Below are 25,763 nucleotides of genomic sequence, written 5' to 3' on the forward strand. Positions count from 1 at the left end.
TAAGCCTTTGACTTAATGTATTGAAGCTCAGTACAACACACTTATTTTTATCAGTTTGAATAAGTCATGGGGTTATTTTAAAATAGTGAAAAGTGAATTATATCTTCATATTCAGTCTCAGTAACTACTCAGAAATTGAGTGGCATAAAAATGAAGTGGCCTACAGTGCAACAACTCACTATGGTATCGACAGATTTTATAGTTTTGGGTCACAGTAATCTTTGCAGGCACAGATCCATACAAAGGTTGCACTAATGTAGGTGGATCACAAAATGCTCTGATAGAAGGAGAGTGTATAGTGTCTGCAGGAGTGTCTGCAGGAGGGAGTGATTGTATTTTTAAGGGATAATGTGCTACATATGTTGTGCTGCTATTTTTATTGACTAGGCCAAAGCTTTTGGTACTGTAGAACATTCCATTCTTGTGGGCTGGTTGAGGAGTATTCGTGTCTTTGAGGGGTCTTTGGCCTGGTTTACTAACTACCTCTCTCAAAGAGTGCAGTGTATATAAAGTCAGAACATCTGCTGTCTCAGCCACTGTTTGTCTTCAAGGGAGTACCCCAAGGCCCGATCCTAGGCCCCACGCTCTTCTCAATTTACATCAACAACATAGCTCAGGCAGTAGGAAGCCCTCTCATCCATGTATATGCAGATGATACCGTTTTTTACTCAGCTGGCCCCTCCCCGGATTTTGTGTTAAACGCTCTACACCAAAGTTTTCTTAGTGTCCAACAAGCTTTCTCTATGGAACGCCGTTTGGGTCTTTACGTGTCAAAAAATATATACACGTCAAATAACACTATTTGACGTGTCAAATAAGCTTGTTAACCAATCGGGACCTGAATATGACTGCACGTCACATAATAATTGAACGCGTTCATACATTTTTTACTTAGTTATTACACATTGATTACACTATCACTCGTATTTAATATGTCACAACGATTAATCGATACGTATCGCTATGATGCTGGCAAAGTTGTCTCGCACACCTGCCCTTCCCCAAGCTCTGGACAGTGCTGGTTGTAAAAAAGTTAGCTAGCTGATGGATTTGATGCAAACAATGTTCTTCCCCAAAAACACAGCAAAACGACAAGTTGTATTGGGTTAGGGTTAGGGTTAGATACCAAAGAAGTTGCGGTCGAACAAATAATGCCTTATTACCAACGCGGTATTGTAAACACATCGTTCGTGGCCAGTGTGTGCTTTTTTGCAGACTTTTTGTGAAGCTTTGACAATGCTACTGATAGTAGTGCTGGCGCTTGGCTTGCACGTTCAAATTCATCACACACAACATTCTATAATAGAATTGTGTTATTTGACGTGTCAAATTAAAAGCTTATTTGACGCGTCAAATAGTGTTACTTGACATGTATCTTTTTGATACGTAAAGATCCAAATGGCGTTCCATATTTCTCTACACTTAACCTTGTTCTGAACACTTCCAAAACAAAGACCATGTGGTTTGGTAAGAAGAATGCCCCTCTCCCCACCGGTGTGATTACTACCTCTGAGGGTTTAGAGCTTAAGGTAGTCACCTCATACAAGTACTTGGGAGTAGGGCTAGACGGTACACTGTCCTTCTCTCAGCAGATATCAAAGCTGCAGGCTAAGGTTAAATTTAGACTTGGTTTCCTCTATCGTAATCGCTCCTCTTTCACCCCAGCTGCCAAACTAACCCTGATTAAGATTACCATCCTACCCATGCTAGATTACGGAGACGTAATTTATAGATCGGCAGGTAAGGGTGCTCTCGAGCGGCTAGATGTTCTTTACCATCGGCCATCAGATTTGCCACCAATGTTCCTTATAGGACACATCACTGCACTCTATACTCTTCTGTAAACTGGTCACATCTCTCTGTACACCCGTCGCAAGACGGGTGCTTATTTATAAAACACTCTTAGGCCTCACTTCCCCCTATCTGAGATATCTACTGCAGCCCTCATCCTCCACATACCACCCGTTCTGCCAGTCACATTCTGTTAAAGGTCCCCAAAGCACACACATCCCCATCAATTTTCAGTTCGCTGCAGCTAGCAGTACAAACAATAATGTTTGTACCCTGTTTTGTGCTGCTACCATGTTGTGCTGCTGCCACGTTGTGTTGCTACCATGTTGTTGTCATGTGGTGTTGCTACTATGCTGTGTTGTCATGTGTTGCTGCCATGCTATGTTGTCGTCTTAGGTCTCTCTTGTCATGATGTGTGTTTTGTCCTATATATATTTTTTTAATCCCTAAAGGTTAAATAAAAGGTTAAATATTTTTTTTTTTAAACACATAGATAGGGATAACCAATAGATGGTCCATCATAATAAACAAAACGAGCTAATTAAGAGTTACAATTCAGCCCAGACCTACATCTTGTGAAAAACGCTAAGAAGAGGAAAATGTCACTGAAGATCAAACGGCAAATCAAGATCTATCCTCAGAAGTGTTTCATACATGATGAAAGGAAAAAAAAACATCTATGGACCTTTTGTTTTTCTAAAGCAGCCGAACAGCCATTGCTTCTAAGGAGTAGGTGGCTTTATCTCAAATGCCTGCTCTTTTTATAATACGTACACAGCTGCTATCCTCTGGCAAGCTAAACCGTAACCAGCTATAAAACGATACAGGGGAGGGACCTACATTTAAACAACAGAACAGTATGTACTGAAAATAAGCTTTGGCCCAGCAGTAGCATAGCAAACACACTATGGAATTGGATTAAATGATTGGTTCCATTTGTTTTAACCTGTAAATTGGGATTTGGGACAAAAGGCACTTGAAAAGAAGGATTATACAGATCCTGCTACTAACTCAATGCATAGTTATTGAATTGGTCCGTACCAGTGGATGTCATCAAGACCCCTGTTTGGCAGAAGGTCTGTGAGAATGACCTACAAAGAAAGCCTGAAATTATAACATTAGTGCAAAAGTTTCAGGGGAATTTTCTCCCATAACAACTGTGCCTCTAAAAGGTTTTCTGGGTGAATATTTTTTTTTAACTTTCATTTTGTTTCAACATCCTCTTTAAGATATGCCGTCCTCTCCAGGATGTGAATTATCATGTTGGTTTCTCAGCAACTTCCCACTTTGCTTCTTCATGCTGTGTCAACATCACCGCTGGCAGCCATGCGATGTGATTGGAGTGTATCATAAACTGATGTCAGTTTTGGTTTGTCTCTAAGTGAATCCAGTTCTGGTACACCTGTTCGCTCCTCCTAGGCAGGGAGTGGGAGGTAGGTAGGGGAGGGCGGGATGGAGAGGGACAGGGAAAGACAGGGAAAGGGAGTGGGAGGGAGGGAGGGAAGGACAGAGAGGGACAGGGCAGAGAGAGGGGAGATTAAAAGGGTAGGAAAGTAACAAACCAAAAAAATGATCTTATGCTTTATTAGAAACAGGACATGCTCTCTTGTCTATCCTCTTTGTTCTGCAGTAGGTAACTCAACAGTCAACACAACACACCTAGGACCATTCCTAAAGCTAGTGGGAGGAACCACGTGGGCAAGCTATAAAAAGCCCACAGACTTTGCAAATACTGAGAAAGACTATGTGTATATCAAAGGCATTACTATATACCATTTGTTCTGTGTGGCTTCTCATTGTGGGCAAAACTGGTTGCAATGACATCAGGCTGCGTATCACACTCATGTGGTCTGTGACACTCAAGACCTCATTAACCCACTGGCACAGAGCTAAAGCCTACAGCTGTCACCATGAGGGCTGCTGTCTTGTCTATCAGCCTGTAGCATTTTTACTAACCTGATTATCTGCTTGTTTTTTAGGAGTTATCGTTGCGTACACAATGTCAACTTGCACTTTTTGAGATGAATCTATGAAGAGAAATAAAGGAAAGTAAATATTGGCCTAAGGTGAGGTGTGACTAACTGACAGAGTCATACAGATGCTCACCGCCCAGGACAGGTTCTGTAAACACTCAGGACTCATTTGATACTATGGGTACCAGTCTCTGTGCTTGCAGTCTTTTTGGTGTCAGAAAAGCTAAGCTATTCAGGTAATCATTGTCAGAGAGAGTGTGTGTGTGTGTGTGTGTGTGTGTGTGTGTGTGTGCGTGCACGCGCGCGCCTTCTGCTTTTTCAACATTTAGAGAAGTCTGGAATAATGACACTGTCTGAACAAGCAGAGGAAGTGTGGAAGATGTGCCACTTTATTTGACCTGCATCCTGTTGTCAAGCAAACACTTCCTACCTTTTCCAAAACACTACCATTGATTATAAAAAATGTAAATAAAAAAATACATGGAAAAAGGATAAGCAGGCTTTGACTTTGGGGGGTGACCTCACACCTCCAAAAGATAAATACCTGCCTTTTGGTTGTCCATTTCTCCTCTTCTTTAGATAGATTGCAAGTCCAACCATCCCCAAGGCAACCGAAACGCAGATTACAGCAATAATAAGAATACCCCGACCCCTCTCATCACTGTCTGAAATAAATGACACAAGGAAATAATTTTTGTAAAATATGTTTTGAATGAGCTCTTCACTTTCACTTGGTAATTTCTCTTTTCTGGATGGCTTTAATTCAAAATTGCTCTTACCTGCATCATTAGGATGACCATCTTTGCTGCAACATTTTGGGACAGGAACTGTCTCATTGCTGATAGGGTTAGCAGCCACACAGCTATAGGTGGAGTTGTAGTTCTTTCCCTCTACCTCCAAATAGAGAGAGAGATCGGTGGTGAGATCAGGACTGCTGGTCTGGTTTAGTATTTCCTCTCCTCTGTACGAGGTCAAGGTCACCTCTTTTTCGTTGTCCACAGAACACACCGCACGACAGGAGCTGCTGTCACACCCTGTCACCTGAGGTTTGGAAACAACATCTGGAAGGAAAATTATGAATAAATTGGAATTGGAACCTATAATGTTTTTGTAATATACAGCACACACACACACACACACACACACACACACACACACACACACACACACACACACACACACACACACACACTTACTGTATACAGTGAGCTCAAATTTGTTTTTCCCCCCTCCATCTGTATCCTCCACAGTATAAACCCCAGCATCGTCTATCTTGAGGTCTGACAGAGTGAAGTATCTTGTAACACTGTTCAAGTGGATACGATTTTCAAATCTCTTCTCGAGGGTGATTTTGCCTTCTTTACCAGGGTACACATTTGCAATACTGCCAAGGTCTCCGTGAAGTAAATTGCCAGACTTGTTCACCCTCTCTGGAAAAGAGAGAGACTGCCCCACGACGCCTTTTACCTGCCGAGTCTCAGACTGGACTGTTGGTTGGGAAGCACAGAGTACTGTGGACAGAGAGAGACTCAATATCAACACAATAGCAGTATTCCAGGAGGTCTGTAAAACAGTCGCACACTAAATCTCAGAATACCTGGATAAGTGTTTAACATGTCAGTAACTGCATGCATGTGATATTGCGATCTGATGCCAGACTGCACTGAAGATGACACTGACATACAATCATTAGTAAATCTTTTGCTGCAAGTCTGCAATGTAGTCATCACAGCCCTTCTTAGTTATTTACAGGCCTAATGGGATGGTTGGGGTCAGGAAATAATTGTTAGGACTAGTATTTGAATATTCTGTCAGAAATTAAGTTCACATGGAAATGGATTCTCTGAGTGAGGGAAGTTCTTCCCCAATTGACTGTTGTTTTTTCTCCAAAATAAATGAAGGATATCACTGAAAAAGCACATGACTTTACAGAGATATTTCATTACCACCCAACATAATTTCCCACGGCAGCCTCTTAAATAGCCTAGATTGTATTCTTTGAATTTCAAGGTCAGAGGAACATTGCAGCATGACAGGCTAACGCCTACAATAGTCCTCTATGTGTTATTTGTTGAAACAAGGTTTTGTGTTGACAACACAGAAAAAGAGATGAGGGGCATGATGGTTGTCCTACTAGCAGTAGGGAAGAGGGAGCAATTCTGTACATATGGACACTGCAAAAATATTATGATTATAAGCAGCTGTAAACTGTTGAAAAGTGGCTGCTAAATTACTCAAATATAATTATCTTCTAAACAGAAGTTATGTATATCAATAATCAGAGGTGGGAAAAGTAGACAATTGTCATACTTGAGTAAAAGCAAAGATACCTTAATTAAAAATGACTCAAGTAAAAGTGAAAGTCACCCAGTGAAATACTACTAGAGTAAAAGTCTAAAAGTACTTGGTTTTAAATCAACTTAAGTATAAAAAATACATGTAATTGCTAAAATATACTTAAGCGTCAAAAGTAAAAGTATAAATAATTTAAAACTAGATGGCACGGTTATCTTGTTTTTTTCAAATTTACGGATAGCCAGGGGCACACTCCAACACTCACACATAATTTACAAACTAAGCATTTGTGTTTAGTGAGTCCGCCAGATCAGAGGCAGTAGGGATGACCAGGCATGTTCTCTTAATAAGTGTGTGAATTGGACAATTTCTGCTAAGTATTCAAAATGTAATGAGGACTTTTGGGTGTCAGGGAAAATGTATGGAGTAAAAAGTATTATTTTCTTAAGGAATGTAGTGGAATAAAAGTAAAAGTTGTCAAAAAGATAAATAGTAATGTAAAGTACAGCCCCCCCCCCCCCCCCCCAAAAAACCTACTTAATTAACTCTTGTTTAGTCTTAACATTCCGTATACTCCCCTTGTCTTAAGGGTGAAAAATTATCCGCCTTCACTAAACCCCTAAAATAAAGCAGCTTAATTGAATTTTAAACCCGAAATCTATTTTGCATGAAGAAACAACCTGTCATTCATGACAAACTTTATGAATATCTGAGTTTTCCCTCTTCACAATGTAGAAATACTCCATTTAATCAGTTGACACACTCGTTTTTATTACAACACACCTGTCATAGTTGTTTTCTTCACAAAAGTAGAGGTTTATTATTATTATTATTGCTAAAGGTACTGCATAGGTGTAAACATAGATTTTAGCGAGAGATAGCACTTGTATAGCCTAAGATAGTAGCAGAAACATGCAGAAAGTAGTTTTGAAAGCATTTTATTGAAGGGAAACAATAACAGTCTTGAACTTTTTTGGCAACATAGTGATATATTCTTACATACTGTACAATGAGGAATTCAACTACAAAATAGTAGTCTACTCCCATTTTTTCGAACCATTGCCCCCACCCACAAGGTGTATAAACAACAACAATAAAATAATACAAAACAAAAACTTGAACATAAATCAATCAATTCTAATTAGCACATGTAGGACAGTATGAAAGTGTGTGTGCATGGACTTTGCAGATTCATTTCTCACATGTGCAGCACATAGTATTTGTTTTACAGTCCTTTTTGGTGGGGGGGCAAATTGGCATCTCCTCGTCTTGCCTTCCCCAGCTTTAGCCTCAGGAGGATCAGGACAATATTCAGCCCCCTGAACAGCTTTCACAAGCGCTGCAAAGGCTGCTGTGTGGGGGAGGCGCTCCCTTCTTTGAATGTGTGGGGTTACAAGTGCCTTTCCCAACTGCTCCAGGAACACCCTCCTCTTGTTCTGCTCATCAGCCATCCAGGTAGGGTTGATCTTGTTCCATATCACAAAGGCATTGTATGAGGACACATCAATGATGTTATGGAAGAAGACCAGGGGCCAGCGGGCAGTCATCCTCCTGCAGCTGTAAGTTCAAATCATATTAATATGTGACCGTGTCTCTGCTTGTGAACACAGACTCGTTTCCTCAGTCTGTCACATCGTGTTTCCGGCCTTTTTCTGTCATGTTAGTGGTTTGACCACACTGAGAAGCAGCCCCACACAGTCTTCCCTGCATACAGGAGTCCCGTCTCACATGCAGGCCTATGTGGTGAAATATGTTTGCACTGCAATTAATACTTTTCACTGCAGCGAACAGAATAGTGGTCAGTAACGCTAAAGGTCTACTCGTGACTCTCATTGTTTTCACACTCTCTAAGCAAATTAACTATGCCAATCGGTGATGAGACGATGAACATTGTGGTAATAGCATCCCTAGTGTTGCATGTTCTTCAGCACAAGGGAGCTAGCCTCCAGCCTACATAATCTCCGGCCTTCTGCAGTTGGCAGCTGTAACAGTAAAACTGACAATAATTACAACAAAGCATTGGACAGAACACTGAACAAATGACACAGTCCATTGCCGCCCTCCAAGAGGGGCTGTGTGTGGTAGAGGTGGCGCGGCAGCAGAGAGAGAGTGACATTGATGCCCTCCAAGAGGAGCTGTGTGTGGTAGAGGTGGCGCGGCAGCAGAGAGAGAGTGACATTGATGCCCTCCAAGAGGAGCTGTGTGTGGTAGAGGTGGCGCGGCAGCAGAGAGAGAGCGACATTGATGCCCTCCGTCAGCAGCGGATGACTACGCCACGAACAGAGAAGCCCATCAGCCAGGTAGAAGCCACGATACCCCTGAGCCCAGTGCAGCCTTTACCCCATCTGCCTCACAAGCCCCTCAGCCTCTTCGGGTCCACCTCGACCTGCCAACCTCTCAGTCTGCCACACCCTACCCTGCCTCACCAACCTCCCAGCAGTCTGACCATGTTCAGCCGAACACCTCCCGAGGACAGGATCCAGTTCAACCCAGGATACCTCCCAAAACTCCAGTTCTGATGGACTCTGATAGGAAGTATCTGGAAGATAGGAGACTTAGCCATCTGGTATCTGGGGAACAATGCTGGTGTGCCACAACTGACAGTGCACTACAACTGCTCTATCAAGTCAAGCTGGAAAATCCTGACAACCTTGTCATACATACTGGGACAAATGACCTGCGCAAAAAAGGTGAAAGAGTGGCTGAGGAAGTGAGAAAGGTGGCAGAGAAAGCACACACCTTGTTCCCAAGGAGAAACGTGATTATATCCACCCTTCTACCAAGGAAAGATCTTCCCTGGCAAATTATCCAAAATGTCTACCAATAAATCACCATGGAGCTGCTCCTTACTACCAAATGTCAGCATCTCTCACCACCACACCCTGACATGTGAACCTCCCCGCATCTCCAAGGAGAGAGAGGAGGCCAATCTCATCTCAGCTGATCCAGACACAGACATCTCCAGCCCCTACCAAAACAAATTAAAAAAAATTGTCACATGCGCCAAATACAACAGGTGTAGACCTTAAAGTGAAATGCTTACTTACAAGCCCTTAATCAACAATGCAGTTTTAAGAAAAATAAATGTTCAGAAAGTATTTACTTGAATAAAAAACACGACCTGGCGCACACCCAGAGAAAATTATTTGATGTTGAGGTGCTGACTAACGGCGAATAAACCATAAGCTATAAAAATAAAGTAACAAAGTATTTACTAAAATAAACCGAATAAAAAAAATAAAAAATAAAAATAGTAAATAATTAAAGAGCAACAATAAAATAAAAGTAGCGAGGTTATATACAGGGGGTACCAGTACAGAGTCAATGTGCGGGGCACAGGTTAGTCGAGGTAATATGTACATGTAAGTAGAGGTAAAGTGACTATGCATAGATAATAAACAGAGAGTAGCAGCAGTGTAAAAGAGGGGGTTGGGAGGGGGGGGTTCAGGAGTCTTATGGCTTGGGGCTAGAAGCTGTTAAGAAGCCTTTTGGACCTAGACTTGGCCCTTCGGTACCGCTTGCTGTGCTGTAGCAGAGAGAACAGTCTATGACTAGGGTGGCTGAATGCTTAGCGCCTTCCTCTGACACTACCTGGTATAGAGGCCCTGGATGGCAGAAAGCTTGGCCCCAGTGATGTACTGGGCCATATGCACTACCCTCTGTAGTGCCTTGCGGTCGGAGACTGAGCATCTCAACCTGCTCCACTACAGCCCCGTCGATGAGAATGGGGGCATGCTTGGTCCTCCTTTTCCTGTAGTCCACAATCATCTCCTTTGTCTTGATCACGTTGAGGGAGAGGTTGTTATCCTGGGACCACACTGCCAGGTCTCTGACCTCCTCCCTATAGGCTGTCTCATCATTGTAGGTGATCAGGCCTACCACTGTTGTGTCATCGGCAAACTTAATGATGGTGTTGGAGTTGTGCTTGGCCATGCAGTCATGGGTAACAGGGAGTACTGGAGGGGACTGAGCACGCACCCCTGAGGGGCCCCAGTGTGGCGGATGTGTTGTTACCTACCCTTACCACCTGGGGGCAGCCTGTCAGGAAGTCCAGGATCCAGTTGCAGAGGGAGGTGTTTGGTCCCAGGGTCCTTAGCTTAGTGATGAGCTTTGAGAGCACTATGGTGTTGATTGAAGTTTTCCCCACCTCTAGTTTTATATGAAGAAGTGTATTTCTGTTGTTGGGTTGTTTATTTGTTTTTGTCTTGCTTCAATACAAATCTCACCAGATTGGGTCTGCTGGATGGCTGGAATTTCTCCCTAAGGATTTGCCATCATCTCCCTCACCCTGTATCTCTGCAGTGAGGTTGACAAGATGATAGGGGAGTATAAGCCAATTTGGAGAGGGATGGTTTCAACTGTGTGTTGCTATTCTCTTTGACATTTGTCTTTAGACATTTGTATTACCAATTTTGGTATTAGTAATAATTTGTCATACAGTGAATAATTTGTCATTTAGTGAATAGTTTGTCTGGATTTCCTGAATCAGAAATGCCCTAAACTAAACTGTTGTCCTGGTTTGTCCTCTGTCGAGGTGATTGCGAAGGTGACAACAGATGGTATCTAGATGCATGGAAGGGATCATTTAGCCGAGAACAGTATGAACCTCACCCCCTCTAACTGGCTGAAGCAATGGCGATAATGGAGTTCACGATGATCCTCACCACCTGAAACCTGAGTCCAAGCCAGCAACCTGTACACACCAGCCAGTTGAGGCTATCAACTGCCTTTTCTCTCGGGAGTGCGACATGAGTCCACGTGGAGTGAGCATGGAGAGAGATCCCGTCCAAACTTCTCTCACGCTTCTGGTGTACTGGTCGGAAAAATTGACATAATGGACCGTAAAGGATGGTGGCGGCTCAGGTGAGAGATTCGTCTGCTGGGAAAATCGGATTATTCCCCAGATATTGAAATTGGGACATTATCAAGGGCCATCCACTTTGAACATATGTGCCATTGGGAAGACGAATTGTAAAGCTATCTGAAGAAGGAAATTAAGACACGCCAGAAGGATGAGTGGCGTGAAGGAGGGGGGTCGTCAACCGTGCCTATAATTGATTTAGGTTTGTCAAATTGTTTATTTGGGATATCGGGCTGATTGTGGAGGTCTGCATACTGCAGATGTTATAGTAATTTTGACTAAGAATGCATTGAGATACCAGTCTGTCATTACCACAAATGGAGGCCGAAAGAAGTTAATGCTATAAATATAAGATGAATACACTGTATGTCAACATAAATGTACATTCTGCAAGTGTCGGTGTGTGCTAAGTTGAGGGTCTTCGATTGATTCTAAATTTGGGTTGGATAATTAATTGATTGGGTTCTAATTATGATTTGGAAAGGCGCGAAGGAGTGACAGAGCGATGCCCTGAAATGAGAGGAGAGCCACTGGAATGTATTTTGGGCTAACCTTGCCCCAATCTCATTCTTATCAGCGTCGGTGTGAAACTGTTACAACCACGTGTTCTCTCTTCCCTGTGAAAGTCAATAGGATTTCTAGGTGGGATGGAACATGCATTGTTTGCATTATACTAACACACAGGCCCACTGTCTTTCGCGAGGCCAGATAATACTTTACTCCCACCCATTTCAACGGCAGGAGTGATGACAGCCCCTCGGTGTATTAAAGGATAAGAGCTTTGAGTGAGAACTGAAGGTTGTTTTGTGTTGGACAAGTTTAGAATGCCTACAGGTTTGGTGTTTTTGACGAGTCTGAGGGACAGCCGCCGCAACCCGCTTGTGGTAAGAGCTATGTAAACAATGGTTAAGCATTGACAGATTTAGTCACCTCTGAGTCTACAGATCCCTTAGAATGTAAAACCCAGTTGGGAGCTCCTGATCGATATGTGTACTTGGTGTATTGAGTTTGTTGGAACCTCTCCACTGCGCTGGTAATAAAGAATGATTCATTTAAGATTGACTTCAGGCGTCCCTGGTGGTAATTTCCACGACAATGTGATCATGTCACATAGTATGCATTAGAGATACGAAACAGCAAATGACTAATCCTCGTTTAATGAAGAAGATATATTTTTAAATGTTCTCTCCTCAAGGGTTTTTACATGACATGTTCTACTCTGATTTAGCCACTGTCTCCTGTCACGTTCCTGACCTGTTTTCCCTTGTTTTGTATTTATTTAGTATGGTCAGGGCGTGAGTTGGGTGGGTTGTCGATGTGTGATTTTTATGTTGGGATTTTGTGTGTTCGGCCTGGTATGATTCTCAATCAGAGGCAGCTGTCAATCGTTGTCCCTGATTGAGAATCATACTTAGGCAGCCGGGGTTTCACGTGTGTTTTGTGGGTGTTTGTCTTTCGTGTCAGTAGTTGTGCCACACGGGACTGTTTGTCGGTTAGATTCTCTTTTGTTATTTTGTTTCGTGTAGTGTTCAGTTTATTGATAATAAAACATGGACACTTTCCACTCTGCGTCTTGGTCCGATCCCTACACCTCCTCTTCAGACGAAGAGGAGGAAATCTGCCGTAACAGTCTCCTGTAAAAATGTCTCTTCCATATGTTTTTCCTGGCAGATAAATACACTCAATCAGATGAAAAATCAGGCCTGGTCCAAAGCAAGCAAACTGGCGCTGGAGCGGACTGGAAATTTTCTAGACCATTGAGAAACATATCTACTATATCGATTAAGAAAGCTAAAACAAGCTACTTTTTAACTTCTTATGGCTGCAAGGGGCAGTATTGAGTAGCCAGTTAAATCGTGCCCATTTCAAACGGCCTCGTACTCAATTCTTGCTCGTACAATATGCATATTATTATTACTATTGGATAGAAAACACTCTCTAGTTTCTAAAACCGTTTGAATTATTTCTCTGAGTGAAACAGAACTCATTCTGCAGCACATTTCCTGACCAGGAAGTGGAATGTCAGAAATTGATGCTCTGTTCAACTTCCTGCCTATACATGGGCATGATACGTAAGAGTCTACGTACACTTCATACACCTTCCCCTGGTTGTCAAGAGGCGGTGAGAGAAGAAATTTTGTGTTTATCTTGGTCTGAGGTGGAATTAAAGCCGTCCATTTCCTGTTTCTGGAGCGCGCGAAAGGGGACATGGATTTGCCTTCTGTTTAGCTGTCGTTATGGACGACTAACATCTCCGGTTTAGATTTTATTTGATACATGTGACCATATCATCGTAAAGTATGTTTTTTCAATATAGTTTAATCAGATTATTGAATTTTTTTCGGGAGTTTTGCCGTGTTCCGTTCTCTGACTTTGTTGACGTTGGAGAGATCCGTGCCACTTGGCAAGTGCCCATGCTAAATCAAGAGGGAAATTTGCCGTTCCAGATCCTAACAACGACTGTTCTGGACAAAGGACACCTTGTCCAACATTCTGACGGAAGATCACCAAAAGTAAGAAACATTTTATGATGCTATTTCTAATATCTGTCGTGCATGTGAACTGGTCGTCGGCGCCCAAGTGTTTCTGGCTATTGTGGCTTCGCTAATATAACGCTATATTGTGTTTTCGCTGTAAAACACTTGATAAATCGGAAATATTGTCTGGAATCACAAGATGCCTGTCTTTCAATTGCTGTACACTATGTATTTTTCAGAAATGTTTTATGATGAGTATTTAGTTATTTGGCGTTGGTGTCTGTAATATTTCTGTCTGCTTTCGGTGCAATTTCTGACTGTAGCTGCAATGTAAACTATGATTTATACCTGAAATATGCACATTTTTCTAACAAAACATATGCTATACAATAAATATGTTATCAGACTGTCATCTGATGAAGTTGTTTCTTGGTTAGTGGCTATTTATATCTTTATTTGGTCGAATTTGTGATAGCTACTGATGGAGTAAAAAACTGATGGAGTAAGAAAAGTGGTGTCTTTTGCTAACATGGTTAGCTAATAGATTTACATATTGTGTCTTCCCTGTAAAACATTTTAAAAATCGGACATGTTGGCTTGATTCACAAGATGTGTACCTTTCATATGCTGTATTGGACTTGTTAATGTGTGAAAGTTAAATATTTAAAAAAATATATCTTTTGAATTTCGCGCCCTGCACTTTGAGCTGGCTGTTGTCATAAGTGTACCGACGTCGGGCTTGCACGCCAAACAGGTTTAAGCTCTCTCTCTGACTCGGCTGGTGATCCTCCAAAATCTTGGAAAACAGTAAATGCACTAAAGCATACAAATTCCTCTTCTTCTCTGTCTAAGCAAATTCTGTCTGACTCTGGCATCATAACTGAGAAGGGGATAAGGGATGCTTTTAATCATCATTTTATCTAGGCAGGCTTTTTATTTGAGAGAAACTGTGGTTTAATTAACCCTGGTAAGTCAATGAACTGCTTTTCCCTCTGCCAGCCTCTAGCGGACTCGATGATTAACACGTCATCTTCTCGTGAATCTTTGTTTTCATATCAGCAAGTGTACTATCTGTGATGTGCTAGATGCCTTGCTTAAGATGTAAAAATGTCCACTGGGACTGATATGTTTGATCTATTTTTGCTCCAGGTCTCTGCCCCCTGATTGATGAATAATTAACCCATATTTTTAACCGGATGATTATATCTGGTACTATCCCCAAGGTTTGGAAAGCGGCCCATGTACTCCCCCTTCACAAAAGTGGTGATCCTTGTGACATAAATAATGAATCGGCCTACTTCTAATCTTTCTTGCCTAGCTAAAATATTAGAATCCTTGATTAAGATCTTTCTTATCCTTGAAATGTATTCTAAATGTACATCAGTCGGGTTTTAGACCAGGTCAAAGCACTATCTCTGCTGCATCCCTAGTTATAAACGATGTGGTTAATTGTGTGGATAAAAGGCAACATCTTCATTGACCTGTCAAAGGCTTTTGATACTGTTGATTACTCACTACTAATTCAAAGGCTGTCCTCAAGTGGCCTAGACCAGGCTGCATGTAACTGTTTTAAAAATGACTTAACAGATAACTCAACGTGTATCTACAAATGGTGTTAAATCAGGTTTCCTGGATATTACGAAAGGTGTCCTGCAGGGGTCGATTTTGGGTCCTGTACTTTTTGTTGTTTACATTAACAAAATCGCCTTGTCTGTAAAATAAATGTACCTGCACTCGTATGCTGATGATACTGTTGTGGATGTTGTTGCCCCCACGGTTGACCAGGCTCTATCTGAACTACAGTCTGCCTTCATTGTATTACAGAAAAACGTTATTGACCTGAAATGAGTATTGAATGCAGGTAAAACTAAGTACAGTGCCTTCGGAAAGTATTCAGACCCCGTGACTATTTCCACATTTTGTTGTGTTACAGCCGTATTATAAAATGGATGAAATAAAACTATTTCCTAAGCAATCTACACACAATACCACATAATGACAAAGTGGAAACAGGTTTGTGGTCATTTTTGCACATTTATTAAAAGTAAAAAACAGAAATACCTTATTTACATAAGTATTCAGACCCTATGCTATGAAACTCGAAATTGAGCTCAGGTCCATCCTGTTTCCTTTGATCATCCTTGAGATGTTTCTACAACTTGATTGGAGTCCACCTGTGGTAAATTCAGTTGATTGGACATGATTTGGAAAGGCACACACCTGACAATATAAGGTCCACAGTTGATAGTGCATGTCAGAGCAATAACCAAACCATGAGGTTGAAGGAATTGTCCGTAGAGCTCAGAGACAGGATTATGTCGAGGCACAGGTCCGGGGAAGGGTACCAAAACTTTTTTGCAGAATTGAAGGTCCCCAAGAACACAGTGGCCTCCATCATTCTTAAACGGAAGAAGTGTGGAACCACCAAGACTCTTCCTAGAGCTGGCTGCCTGGCCAAACTGAGCAATCGAGGGAGAAGGGCCTCAGCTAGGTGACTAAGAACCTGATGGTTACTCTGAGAGAGCTCTAGAGTTCATCTGTGGAGATGGGAGAACTTTCCAAAAGAACAGCCATCTCTGCAGCACACCACCAATTAGGCCTTTATGGTAGAGTGGCCAGACAGAAGCCACTCCTCAGTAAATGGTACATGACAGCCCGCTTGGAGTTTGCCAAAAGGCACCTAAAGACTCCCAGACCATGAGAAACAAGATTCTCTGGTCTGATGAAACCATGATTGAACTATTTTGTCTGAATGCCAAGCGTCACATCGGGAGACAACCTGGCACCATCCCTACGGTGAAGCATGGTGGTGGCAGTATCATGCTGTGGGGATGTTTTTCAGCGGCAGGGACAGGGGGACTAGTCAGGATCGAGGGAAATATGAACGGAGCAAAGTACAGAGAGATCCTTGATGAAAACCTGCTCCAGAGGGCTCAGGACCTCAGACTGGGGTGAAGGTTCACCTTCCAACAGGACAACGACTGTAAGTACACAGCAAAGACAAAGCAGGAGTGGCTTCGGGACAAGTCTATGAATGTCCTTGAGTGGCCCAGCCAGAGCCCAGACTTGAACCCGATCGAACATCTCTGGAGAGACCTAAAAATAGCTGTGCAGGAGTGCTCCCCATCCAACCTGACAGAGCTTGAGAGGATCTACAGAGAAGAGAGGGAGAAACTCCCCAAACACAGGTGAATTCACATTTCAGGAGAAGACCCAGATGCAGACAGTGTCAAAGTAACAAAAGTTAATTACTAGAACAGGGTGCAGGCAAAATGACACGTCAAGGGTCTTTTAAAAAGCGTATTGATGATTTCGTTAAGAAGCCGAGAATAAAAATTTGCTCTTCCATATAAATAGGTCCTGCCTCTCAACAAATAGGAGAAAGCAGATGATTCAGCCGACGTTCCTATCGGTCCTAGACTATGGCGACATCATCTATTTCAACGCAGCTGCTTCTTCATTAAAGTCGTTAAACGCAGTTTATCATAGCGCACTGCGCTTTATTACAGGCAACAATTTTAGCAGTTAACACTGCATTCTTTGCCAGAAAGTTGGTTGGCCCTCTGATATCACGTAGCTTGACACATTGCTATGTTTTCATTTATAAATCCCTTTTACAAAAAGTCCCACTGTACCTGACATCATTACTAAACTTTAGACATACGAGTTACCGCACCTGGTCTCAGGGATACCTAACTCTGGAAATTCCTTTGGTCTCTAATGCGTTAGCTAAAACAGCTTTTAGCTTTGTTGCACCTTATTTGTGGAACAATCTTCAAAATGTTCTGAAATGTTATGTTTTGGTGCCTCTTGGCCAATTCAGAATGCTGATTGAGGACCTTTTTACTGATGAATGTCTTTGTTTTTTTTATGACCATGTTTTTCTTTCTTTCTTTCTTTCTGCTTGTATTTAGTATTTTTCTTTTGATGTGTGTATTTTCTGTAATTTATGTAATTCAGGGCTCACCTGTAAAAGAGAGAGAATTACTTTCCCATTGTTCCTCAAATGTTTTATTTTACCTTTATTTAACTAGGCAAGTCAGTTAAGAACAAATTCTTATTCTTAATGACAGCCTAGGGACAGTTGGTTAACTGCCTGTTCAGGGGCAGAACGACAGATTTGTACCTTGTTAGCTCGGGGATTTGAACTTGCAACCGTTCGGTTACTAGTCCGACGCTCTAACCACTAGGCTACCCTGCCGCCCCAGTGTAGGCAGTCTATGATACACCATTTTCAAGCTCTGTGTCTCTAATTTTATCAAATGAAAAAAAATATTTCAAATTTTGCTACATAGGACCGAATCAAGGTCCTATGTAGGACCGAATCAAGGTCCTATGTAGGACCGAATCAAGGTCCTATGTAGGACCGAATCAAGGTCCTATGTAGGACCGAATCAAGGTCCTATGTAGGACCGAATCAAGGTCCTATGTAGGACCGAATCAAGGTCCTATGTAGGACCGAGTAAAGGCCTATAGGCCAACGGCCGAGACAATAAGACATAATAACAGAATACACTCAACCACACCTTTTGTTTCATCACAAAACCGGAGAGCAATATCTGTCTGGTGAAGTCCACAAAACATATTGCATGTAACAGTTACATGACCTACAGCAAGGTCAAGCAAGTTAATTTTTCCCACATTTTCGGACTACTAAACAACTATTGATTTAGAACTACAGAGAGTTACCACAAGTCACAGTCAACTTAGTGTATGTAAACTTCTGACCCACTGGAATTGTGATACAGTGAGTTATAAGTGAAATAATCTGTCTGTAAACAATTGTTTGAAAAACTTGTGTCATGCACAAATGTCTGAACTGACTTGCCAAAACTATAGTTTGTTATCAAGACATTTGTGGAGAGGTTGAAAAATGAGTTTTAATGACTCCAACCTAAGTGTATGTAAACTTCAGACTTCAACTGTATGCTTCGTCCAGTACAGTGAAAACTAAAAGATATAAAACAACTATTTAGTCCAATCAACGTAAGCTAAATATGATGTGGCAGTCCATGTTACTGATTTCTGTGTGTGTGCGTGCTTGCATGCAAGTTGAAAAAACATGTTGACGCACCTTACTTGTAGAGAAGCGCCAATGCCGCCATTCTCCATTTTGTAAACGGTCTATAACTCTGTCATACAGTAGGCTAGACGCTTTTAGTTTTTGTTGTTCTAGGCTACCTGGCTAAAACACTTGCTGGTTAACCTATCTTCCCTTCATTGGAAACGATGCACCAGGCCAGCTAATTGATGTTAGCCTATAGTAGGTCTATAGGCCTACTACATCTAGATAGCTACATGTTGAACTTCCATCCTCTCAGGCAAGGAGCACAACGATGAATTTATGGTTGGATCAGAATTACCGTTATAATCATTGGCCAGTACTGAGAATTAAGTGAAACAACAAGTCCTAATCCCTATGTCACGATCGTTATAATGAGTGGACCAAGATGCAGCGTGGTATGTTTCCATCCTCTTTATTTGGAAGAGAAACTCAAAGGAAAAAAAACAACGCTCAAATGTAGTGCTCGCAGGCAACTATACCTAGACAAGATCCCACAAAGCACAATGGGGAAATGGCTGCCTAAATATGATCCCCAATCAGAGACAACGATAAACAGCTGCCTCTGATTGGGAACCATACCAGGCCAACATAGATAATCACCTACATAACCCACCCTAGTCACTGTCACGCCCTAACCAACACAGAGAATAAACAGCTCTCTATGGTCAGGGCGTGACACCCTATCTACATCCATGGCTAATTTTGGAAAGGGATGATTTTAGCTAGCTAGCCACCGGAGGACAAAGACATAACGAGATGCAACAACTGAAGTTGTCTCTCAATGACGTTTGGCACTGAGACGAAGGATAGGCCTATATTATTTTGTTTCTTTTATGCTTGTGTAGCGTGGTTCATTCTGCGTTGTGTGTTTTTAATTAGGACGCTGCCACAACTGATGGTCTGCTCGTTGAAATCTTTTTATTTGCCCTGCACACGAAGAGACAACACACACGTTACCCTTGGTGCAGTCACAGCTCTCCGGCACCTTGCTGCACACGAAGAGACAACACACACGTTACCCTTGGTGCAGTCACAGCTCTCCGGCACCTGCGCGAGCACATGGACACTCACTCAACCACTGTCACAAGTACTCAGAAGTTACAACAGATACCCCAGTCAGTGAGCTCTGTGAAACTTGTTAACATAAATTCCTACACTGTCCACACTATAACAAACGTATGGTTGCAAAACAGTACATTGTATAACCTTATGACGGTTTTATATTAAACAGTTTCGGAGCCAAGGACAACATACCTTGCTAGCCGAGGGTCAGGCAAAAGAGAACGATAAAGTGGTATGGGAATACAGATAACCCGCGATGGGCCAAACCAAAATATACAAAACTTTTACAATCACTTGTATGTACAATATTGGTATGAAAAAGTGTTTGTACTCCAAATAAAAACGTTAGCTATGCAGCTGTAATTAAATAAAAAAATACACTGAATTATTATTATTATTATCAGATTATTAACATCCCCTCTTGACCTGGCCTATTTGAATTGGTCCTTGTGTGCAATTTGGTGCGTAATCTAGGGGAACAACATCACACTGCTACACTTGGTTATTCATTTGAGGAAGCTTGTCTTCCCTTTGCATCCATGAATACACACCCTTGCATATTCTACAACATTAATTGGTAGCTGATTAGTATGCTGTTGCATCAAACATTTATTTTACAATCTGCAATGAATTAATATCCAACTTTAAATAGGCTACTGAACAAGTAGGCCCCTAATTACACTATGTATACAAAAGTATGTGAGAACCCCATCGATTTAGCTATTTCAGCCACACCCGTTGCTAACAGGTGTATAAAATCGAGCACAGAGCCATAAAATCTCCATAGACAAACATTTGCAGTAAAATTGCCTAACTGAAGAGCTCAGTGACATTCAACGTGTAACGGTCATAGGGTGCCACCTTTCCAACAAGTCAGATCGCCAAATTTCTGCCCTGCTAGAGCTGCCCCGGTCAACTGTAAGTGCTGTTATTGTGAAGTGGAAACGTCTAGGAGCAACAAAGGCTCAGCCGCGAAGTGGTAGGCCTCACAAGATCACAGAACGGGACCGCCTAGTGCTAAAGCGCGTAGTGTCTAAAAATCGTCTGTCCTCAGTTGCAACACTCTCTACCGAGTTCCAAACTGCCTCTGGAAGCAACTTCAGCACAATAACTGTTCGTTGGGAGGTTCATGAAATGGGTTTCCATGGCTGAGCACCCGCACACAAGCCTAAGATCACCATGCGCAATGCCAAGCGTCGGCTGGAGTGGTGTAAAGCTCGCCGCCATTGGACTCTGGAGCAGTGGAAACGCATTCTCTGGAGTGATGAATCACGCTTCACCATCTGGCAGTCCGACAGACAAATCTGGGTTTGACGGATGCCAGGAGAACGCTACCTGCTCGAATGCGTAGTGCCAACTGTAAAATTTGGTGGAGGAAGAATAATGGTCTGGCGCTGTTTTTCATGGTTCTTAGTTTCAGAGAAGGGAAATCTTAAAACTTCTTGTCAATAGGGGGAGCTGTTAGCACTTTTTTTCTTGGTCTACCCAAATTAAACTGCCTCGTACTCAATTCTTGCTCGTACAATATGCATATCATTATTACTATTGGATAGAAAACACTCTCTAGTTTCTAAAACCGTTTGAATTATGTCTGTAAGTGAAACAGAACTGGACTTAGAGCAATTATCCTATGAGGATTTGAAAATGCTGAAATCTGCTCGCTGTTTCCAGACCTGTGGATAACTCTGACTGTCCTCTATTGGTTGAGATCCACTGCATACACCTTCCCCTGGGTGTCAGCAAATAGGGAGACTTGAAATGGAGTTTCTACGTAGTTCCCAGAGGTTATAAATTCATTGGAACCACGGTGGCCGTTCTTTTGGATCTTCGCTCGGGCGCAAAGAGGAGCTTGCCATGTCGTTGTAGAAGCTCTGGTTTTAGCTCCTTAGATAATTCCGGTCATGTTTTTATTCGATATAGGCTTTAAAGACATCATAATCTTGTTATTTTGAACCGAATTATATCAGTTTATGTCAGTATATTGCGATTTTCGGGTATTTATTTCCTTGGCGCTGTAGGAACTTGGATATCTCTCTCTTTCGTGCTAATGTTTACTGCTAATTGCAACTCTGAAGACGACGTTCTCCAACCTATCAACGATTCTTTTTGACAAAGGACACCTTTCCCAAGATTCTGATGGGAGTTCAGCTAATAGTAAGAACTATTTATGCTGATAATTCGTTGTTCTGTTGAAAAAGTAAAATGCATAAGACGCCATTATTTTCCGTGTAGCCTTGCGTTATCGCACCCTGTATTGCACCCTGTATTGCGCAGTAAGGTTAATTTTAAAAATGTAATTCAGCGATTGCATTAAGAACTAATTTGTCTTTCAATTGCTGTCCACCCTGTATTTTTTAGTCAAGTTTATGATTATTTATTGATTAGACTAGGTGACTCTCCAAGATGGCGCCCGACATTTTCTGGGCAGCTTGGCAACTTTTCTCATTGTATAAGCACGATTTGTGCCGCTAAATATGCACATTTTCGAACAAACTCTATATGCATTGTGTAATATGATGTTACAGGACTGTCATCTGAAGAATTCTGAGAAGGTTAGTGAAAATTAATATATTTTGGTGGTGAATACGTTATCGCTATGTTTGGCTGGAATCAATGCTGTTGTTTGGTTTGCTACTGTGCTAAGCTAATATAACGCTATATTGTGTTTTCGCTGTAAAACACTATGAAAATCTGAAATATGGTCTGGATTCACAAGATCTGTGTCTTTCAATTGCTGTACGCTGTGTATTGTTAAGAAATGTTTTATGATGAGTAATTAGGTAATACACGTTCCTCTCTGTAGTTATTCTAGTCGCTTTGGGGAGAGTTGTAATGGTGGCTGCAATGGTAAACTATGATTTATACCTGAAATATGCACATTTTTCTAACAAAACATATGCTATACAATAAATATGTTATCAGACTGTCCTCTGATGAAGTTTTTTCTTGGTTAGTGGCTATTTATATATTTATTTGGTCGAATTGGTGATAGCTACTGATGGAGTTAAAAATGGTGGAGTAAGAAAAATGGTGTCTTTTGCTAACGTGGTTAGCTAATAGATTTACATATTGTGTCTTCCCTGTAAAACATTTAAAAAATCAGAAATGATGGCTTGATTACCAAGATGTGTATCTTTCATCTGGTTTCTTGGACTTGTGATTTAATGATATTTAGATGCTACTATTTACTTGTGACGCTATGCTAGGCTATGCTAGTCAGCTTTTTTACTGGTGGGGGTGCTCCCGGACCCGGGTTTCTGAGGAAGTAGAGGTTAAACTACAGCATACAATGAAATTCTAGACAATTCTGTGCTTCCAACTTTGTGGCAACTGTTTGGGGAAGGCCCTTTCCTGTTTTATCATGACAATGCCCCCCCGTGTACAAAGCGAGGTCCATACAGAAATTATTTGTCAAGATCGTGTGGAAGAACTTGACTGGCCTGCACAGAGCCCTGACCTCAACACCACCGAACACCTTTGGGATGAATTGGAACGCCAACTGCAATCCAGGCCTAATCGCCCAATATCAGTGCCCGACCTCACTAACGCTCTTGTGACTGAATGGAAATAAGTCCCCGCAGAAATGTTCCAACATCTAGTGGGAAGCCTTCCCAGAAGAGTGGAGGCTGTTATAGCGGCAAAGGGGGGACCAACTCCATATTAATGCACATGATTTTGGAATGAAATGTTCGACAAGCACGTGTCCACATACTTATGGCCATGTAGTGTAGCTCTTATTGCTCTTGAATGTCTTCATTCTCTACACAAAAATCACAGCTTTTTTTGTCCCACGCTATGAAATTCATCTTGAGGCATAGTAGCATAACCAGTGACCAGACCATTACCTTTTTATTAACAAAGTACATCGCCTGTTCCAACGACCTGCCTCTCGCTCTTCAATCCGTCTACGTGAAAGACCACTGACCACATAATCACAGGAAACCACCAACATTTCCTGTTTAGAGAAGAACAATCTAATGTACCGTTCGAAGGTAGCTTAAATACCACTGAGTTTGAATGTTCATTTGACCTGATGACTTTTAGCATGTTGATATCCATGACAGGATTTCTTCATTTTGGGGATGAAGCCATGTCCATTGCCCTTCAGTGATTCAACATGGTCGAGGGAATTCCCAAGTCCCAACACCACAAAGGTGCGTGTTTTATTATCACATCACTGAGTCAACACAGTGAGCCTGTGAGCTCTGTCAGTTGGAAAAAATGCAAATAGTAATGAAAATTAGTTTCAAATGACAGTCTCAATCAGTCTCAGTCTCAATCTTAGATATTATTAAAGGTTGTCAGCCTGTCGTTTCCAAAAGATCATTAATCTCTCATATAAATTAGCCTATGCATCAAAGTATTGGCATACTCTGTAGTTGGTGTTTAGATTGCAAACTTTTATAGCCTCCACCTCTTTCTTCCCATGAAAGAGCTCTGTTATACAACCTACTCTCTGTCGTTATCTATCCCTTACTGTAAATATTTATCAAACGCTCGGACAGGATACAGGAGGATATGTCTCTAGAGAGAGAGGAATGTTATTTTGAGTCTTAGCGACAGGCGACACACTGTTTAAATGTGGCACTGTTTAAATGATTTAGCCTTTACACATTTGACCATATTTAATAAGGGGGGTGGGGGTTGGGAATGCAATTTGGGGGAATTCACATTTGGTCTGCGCTCCCATGCACTACAGCTGCTAGACTAGCCTACGGCTGCTAGCCTAGTTACTAATTAAAACATTGAACATTTAAAACAAATACAGTTTAGGCTACTTATCTATAATCTCCCACATACACAGCAGATCAGTACCAAAAGAAACATACCATCAATGTCGAAATATAGCAGCATGAACGTCAGGCTGGCAAGCCATCTCCATCCAAACAAATGGTTCATTGTTCTAAAGCTTGAGCTGTTCAGAAGACAAAATAAACTCAACCAGACCCTCTGGGGTGTATTCAGTTGTAAAACCGTTTCTTGAACAGAAGCAAACAAAACAGGGAGGGACCTCCCTGAATTTGTCCAATAGAACCTGTCGTTTCACTTGCACTAATCGTTACTAGAAGCACAAGCATTTCGCTACACTCGCATTAACATCTGCTAGCCATGTGTATGTGACAAATAAAATTGGATTTGATTTGATTTGGACTAATGATTACACCCCAATCTCATCACCAGCCTGTTTCTCCCTCCGGGACTAGAGAGAGAAGATTGGTTGCCAACCCTGTCAGCAGTAATCACAACATCAACATCACAACACCCTGTGGAGATGGAGGCCTTGGAGAAGACGTATGTGTGAGAAATCATATCAACCATTATTGCCATCAGCTCATTAGAATATAATACCCATCGCTCTTGAGACGGGGAGCGGTTAGGAGATTTGTTGTGTAGTGATGAACCAGAGTACTGTACTGTAGGTTGTTAAAGACCACCTTCTAGTGGAGTAAATGTAGAATTTCATTGTCGACTGTTTATAGTTTGCATCATCTTGTATGGTAGCCTTCTATGTTCTAATATGGTATATACGCGTACAAAACATTAGGAAAACCTGCTCTTTCCATGACATAGACTGACCAGGTGAATCCATGGGGAAAGCTATAATCCCTTATTGATGTCATGGTCACCTTATTGATGTCAAGCTTTGAGACAATTGAGACATGGATTGTGTATGTGTGCCATTCAGAGGGTGAATGGGTAAGACAAAAGATGTAAGTGCTTTGAACAGGGTATGGTAGTAGGTGCCACGCGCACCGGTTTGAGTGTGTCAAGAACTGCAATGCTGCTGGGTTTTTAACACTCACCAGTTTCCCAGTGTGTATCAAGAATGGTCCACCACCCAAAATACATACAGCCAACTTGACGCAATTGTGGGAAGCGTTAGAGTCGACATGGGCCAGCATCCCTGTGAAACGCTTCGACACCTTGTAGAGTCCGTGCCCTGGCAAATTTAATGCTGTTATGATGGCAGGTGCAACTCAATACTTCACAAAAAAGGCCACCTATTGGTAGATGGGTAAAAATATAAAAAAACAACTATTTAATACCCTTTGAGCATGGTGATGTTATTCATTACACTTTGGATGGTGTAGCAATACACCCAGTCACTACAACGATACAGACGTTCTTCCTGACTAAGTTGCCAGAGAGGAAGGAAACCACTCAGGGATTTCACCATGAGGCCAATGGTGACTATAAAACAGTTGCAGAGTTTAGTGGCTGTGATAGAAAATTGAGGA

At 41.8% G+C, this 25,763-nt stretch overlaps 1 protein-coding gene across 4 annotated transcripts; it reads right to left on the reverse strand.

Annotated features, from left to right (window-relative positions):
* Positions 1 to 2,183: 2,183 nt before the first annotated feature.
* Positions 2,184 to 24,579, reverse strand: LOC120035066 (SLAM family member 5-like). 4 transcript variants are annotated; one of them, XM_038981829.1, is made up of 6 exons: positions 24,354 to 24,579; positions 4,961 to 5,275; positions 4,544 to 4,825; positions 4,313 to 4,429; positions 3,748 to 3,818; positions 2,184 to 3,206 (listed from the first exon to the last, which is right to left on the reverse strand). In XM_038981829.1, the coding sequence occupies exons 1-6, from the start codon at positions 24,421 to 24,423 to the stop codon at positions 3,087 to 3,089; spliced, it is 975 nt and encodes a 324-aa protein (XP_038837757.1). In that variant the 5' UTR covers positions 24,424 to 24,579; the 3' UTR covers positions 2,184 to 3,086. The 4 variants fall into 4 exon arrangements, with proteins under 4 accessions (XP_038837757.1, XP_038837759.1, XP_038837758.1 ...); XM_038981832.1 differs by having other exon boundaries at positions 3,094 to 3,206; positions 4,309 to 4,429; XM_038981831.1 differs by lacking the exon at positions 3,748 to 3,818.
* Positions 24,580 to 25,763: the final 1,184 nt, after the last annotated feature.

Source organism: Salvelinus namaycush, chromosome 42 (assembly GCF_016432855.1).
Source record: "Salvelinus namaycush isolate Seneca chromosome 42, SaNama_1.0, whole genome shotgun sequence".
In the NCBI taxonomy this organism is placed as follows: Eukaryota; Metazoa; Chordata; class Actinopteri; order Salmoniformes; family Salmonidae; genus Salvelinus; species Salvelinus namaycush.

Excerpts from the sequence above, each read along its gene's own strand:
- LOC120035066 (XM_038981829.1), bottom strand. The coding sequence starts at position 24,423 with ATGAACCATTTGTTTGGATGGAGATGGCTTGCCAGCCTGACGTTCATG. Across the intron at positions 4,826-4,960 it reads ATTTGAGCTCACTGTATACA|ATGTTGTTTCCAAACCTCAG; the intron begins GTAAGTGTGTGT and ends TTTTCCTTCCAG. Across the intron at positions 3,207-3,747 it reads AAAAACAAGCAGATAATCAG|GAGGAGCGAACAGGTGTACC; the intron begins GTTAGTAAAAAT and ends CTCCCTGCCTAG.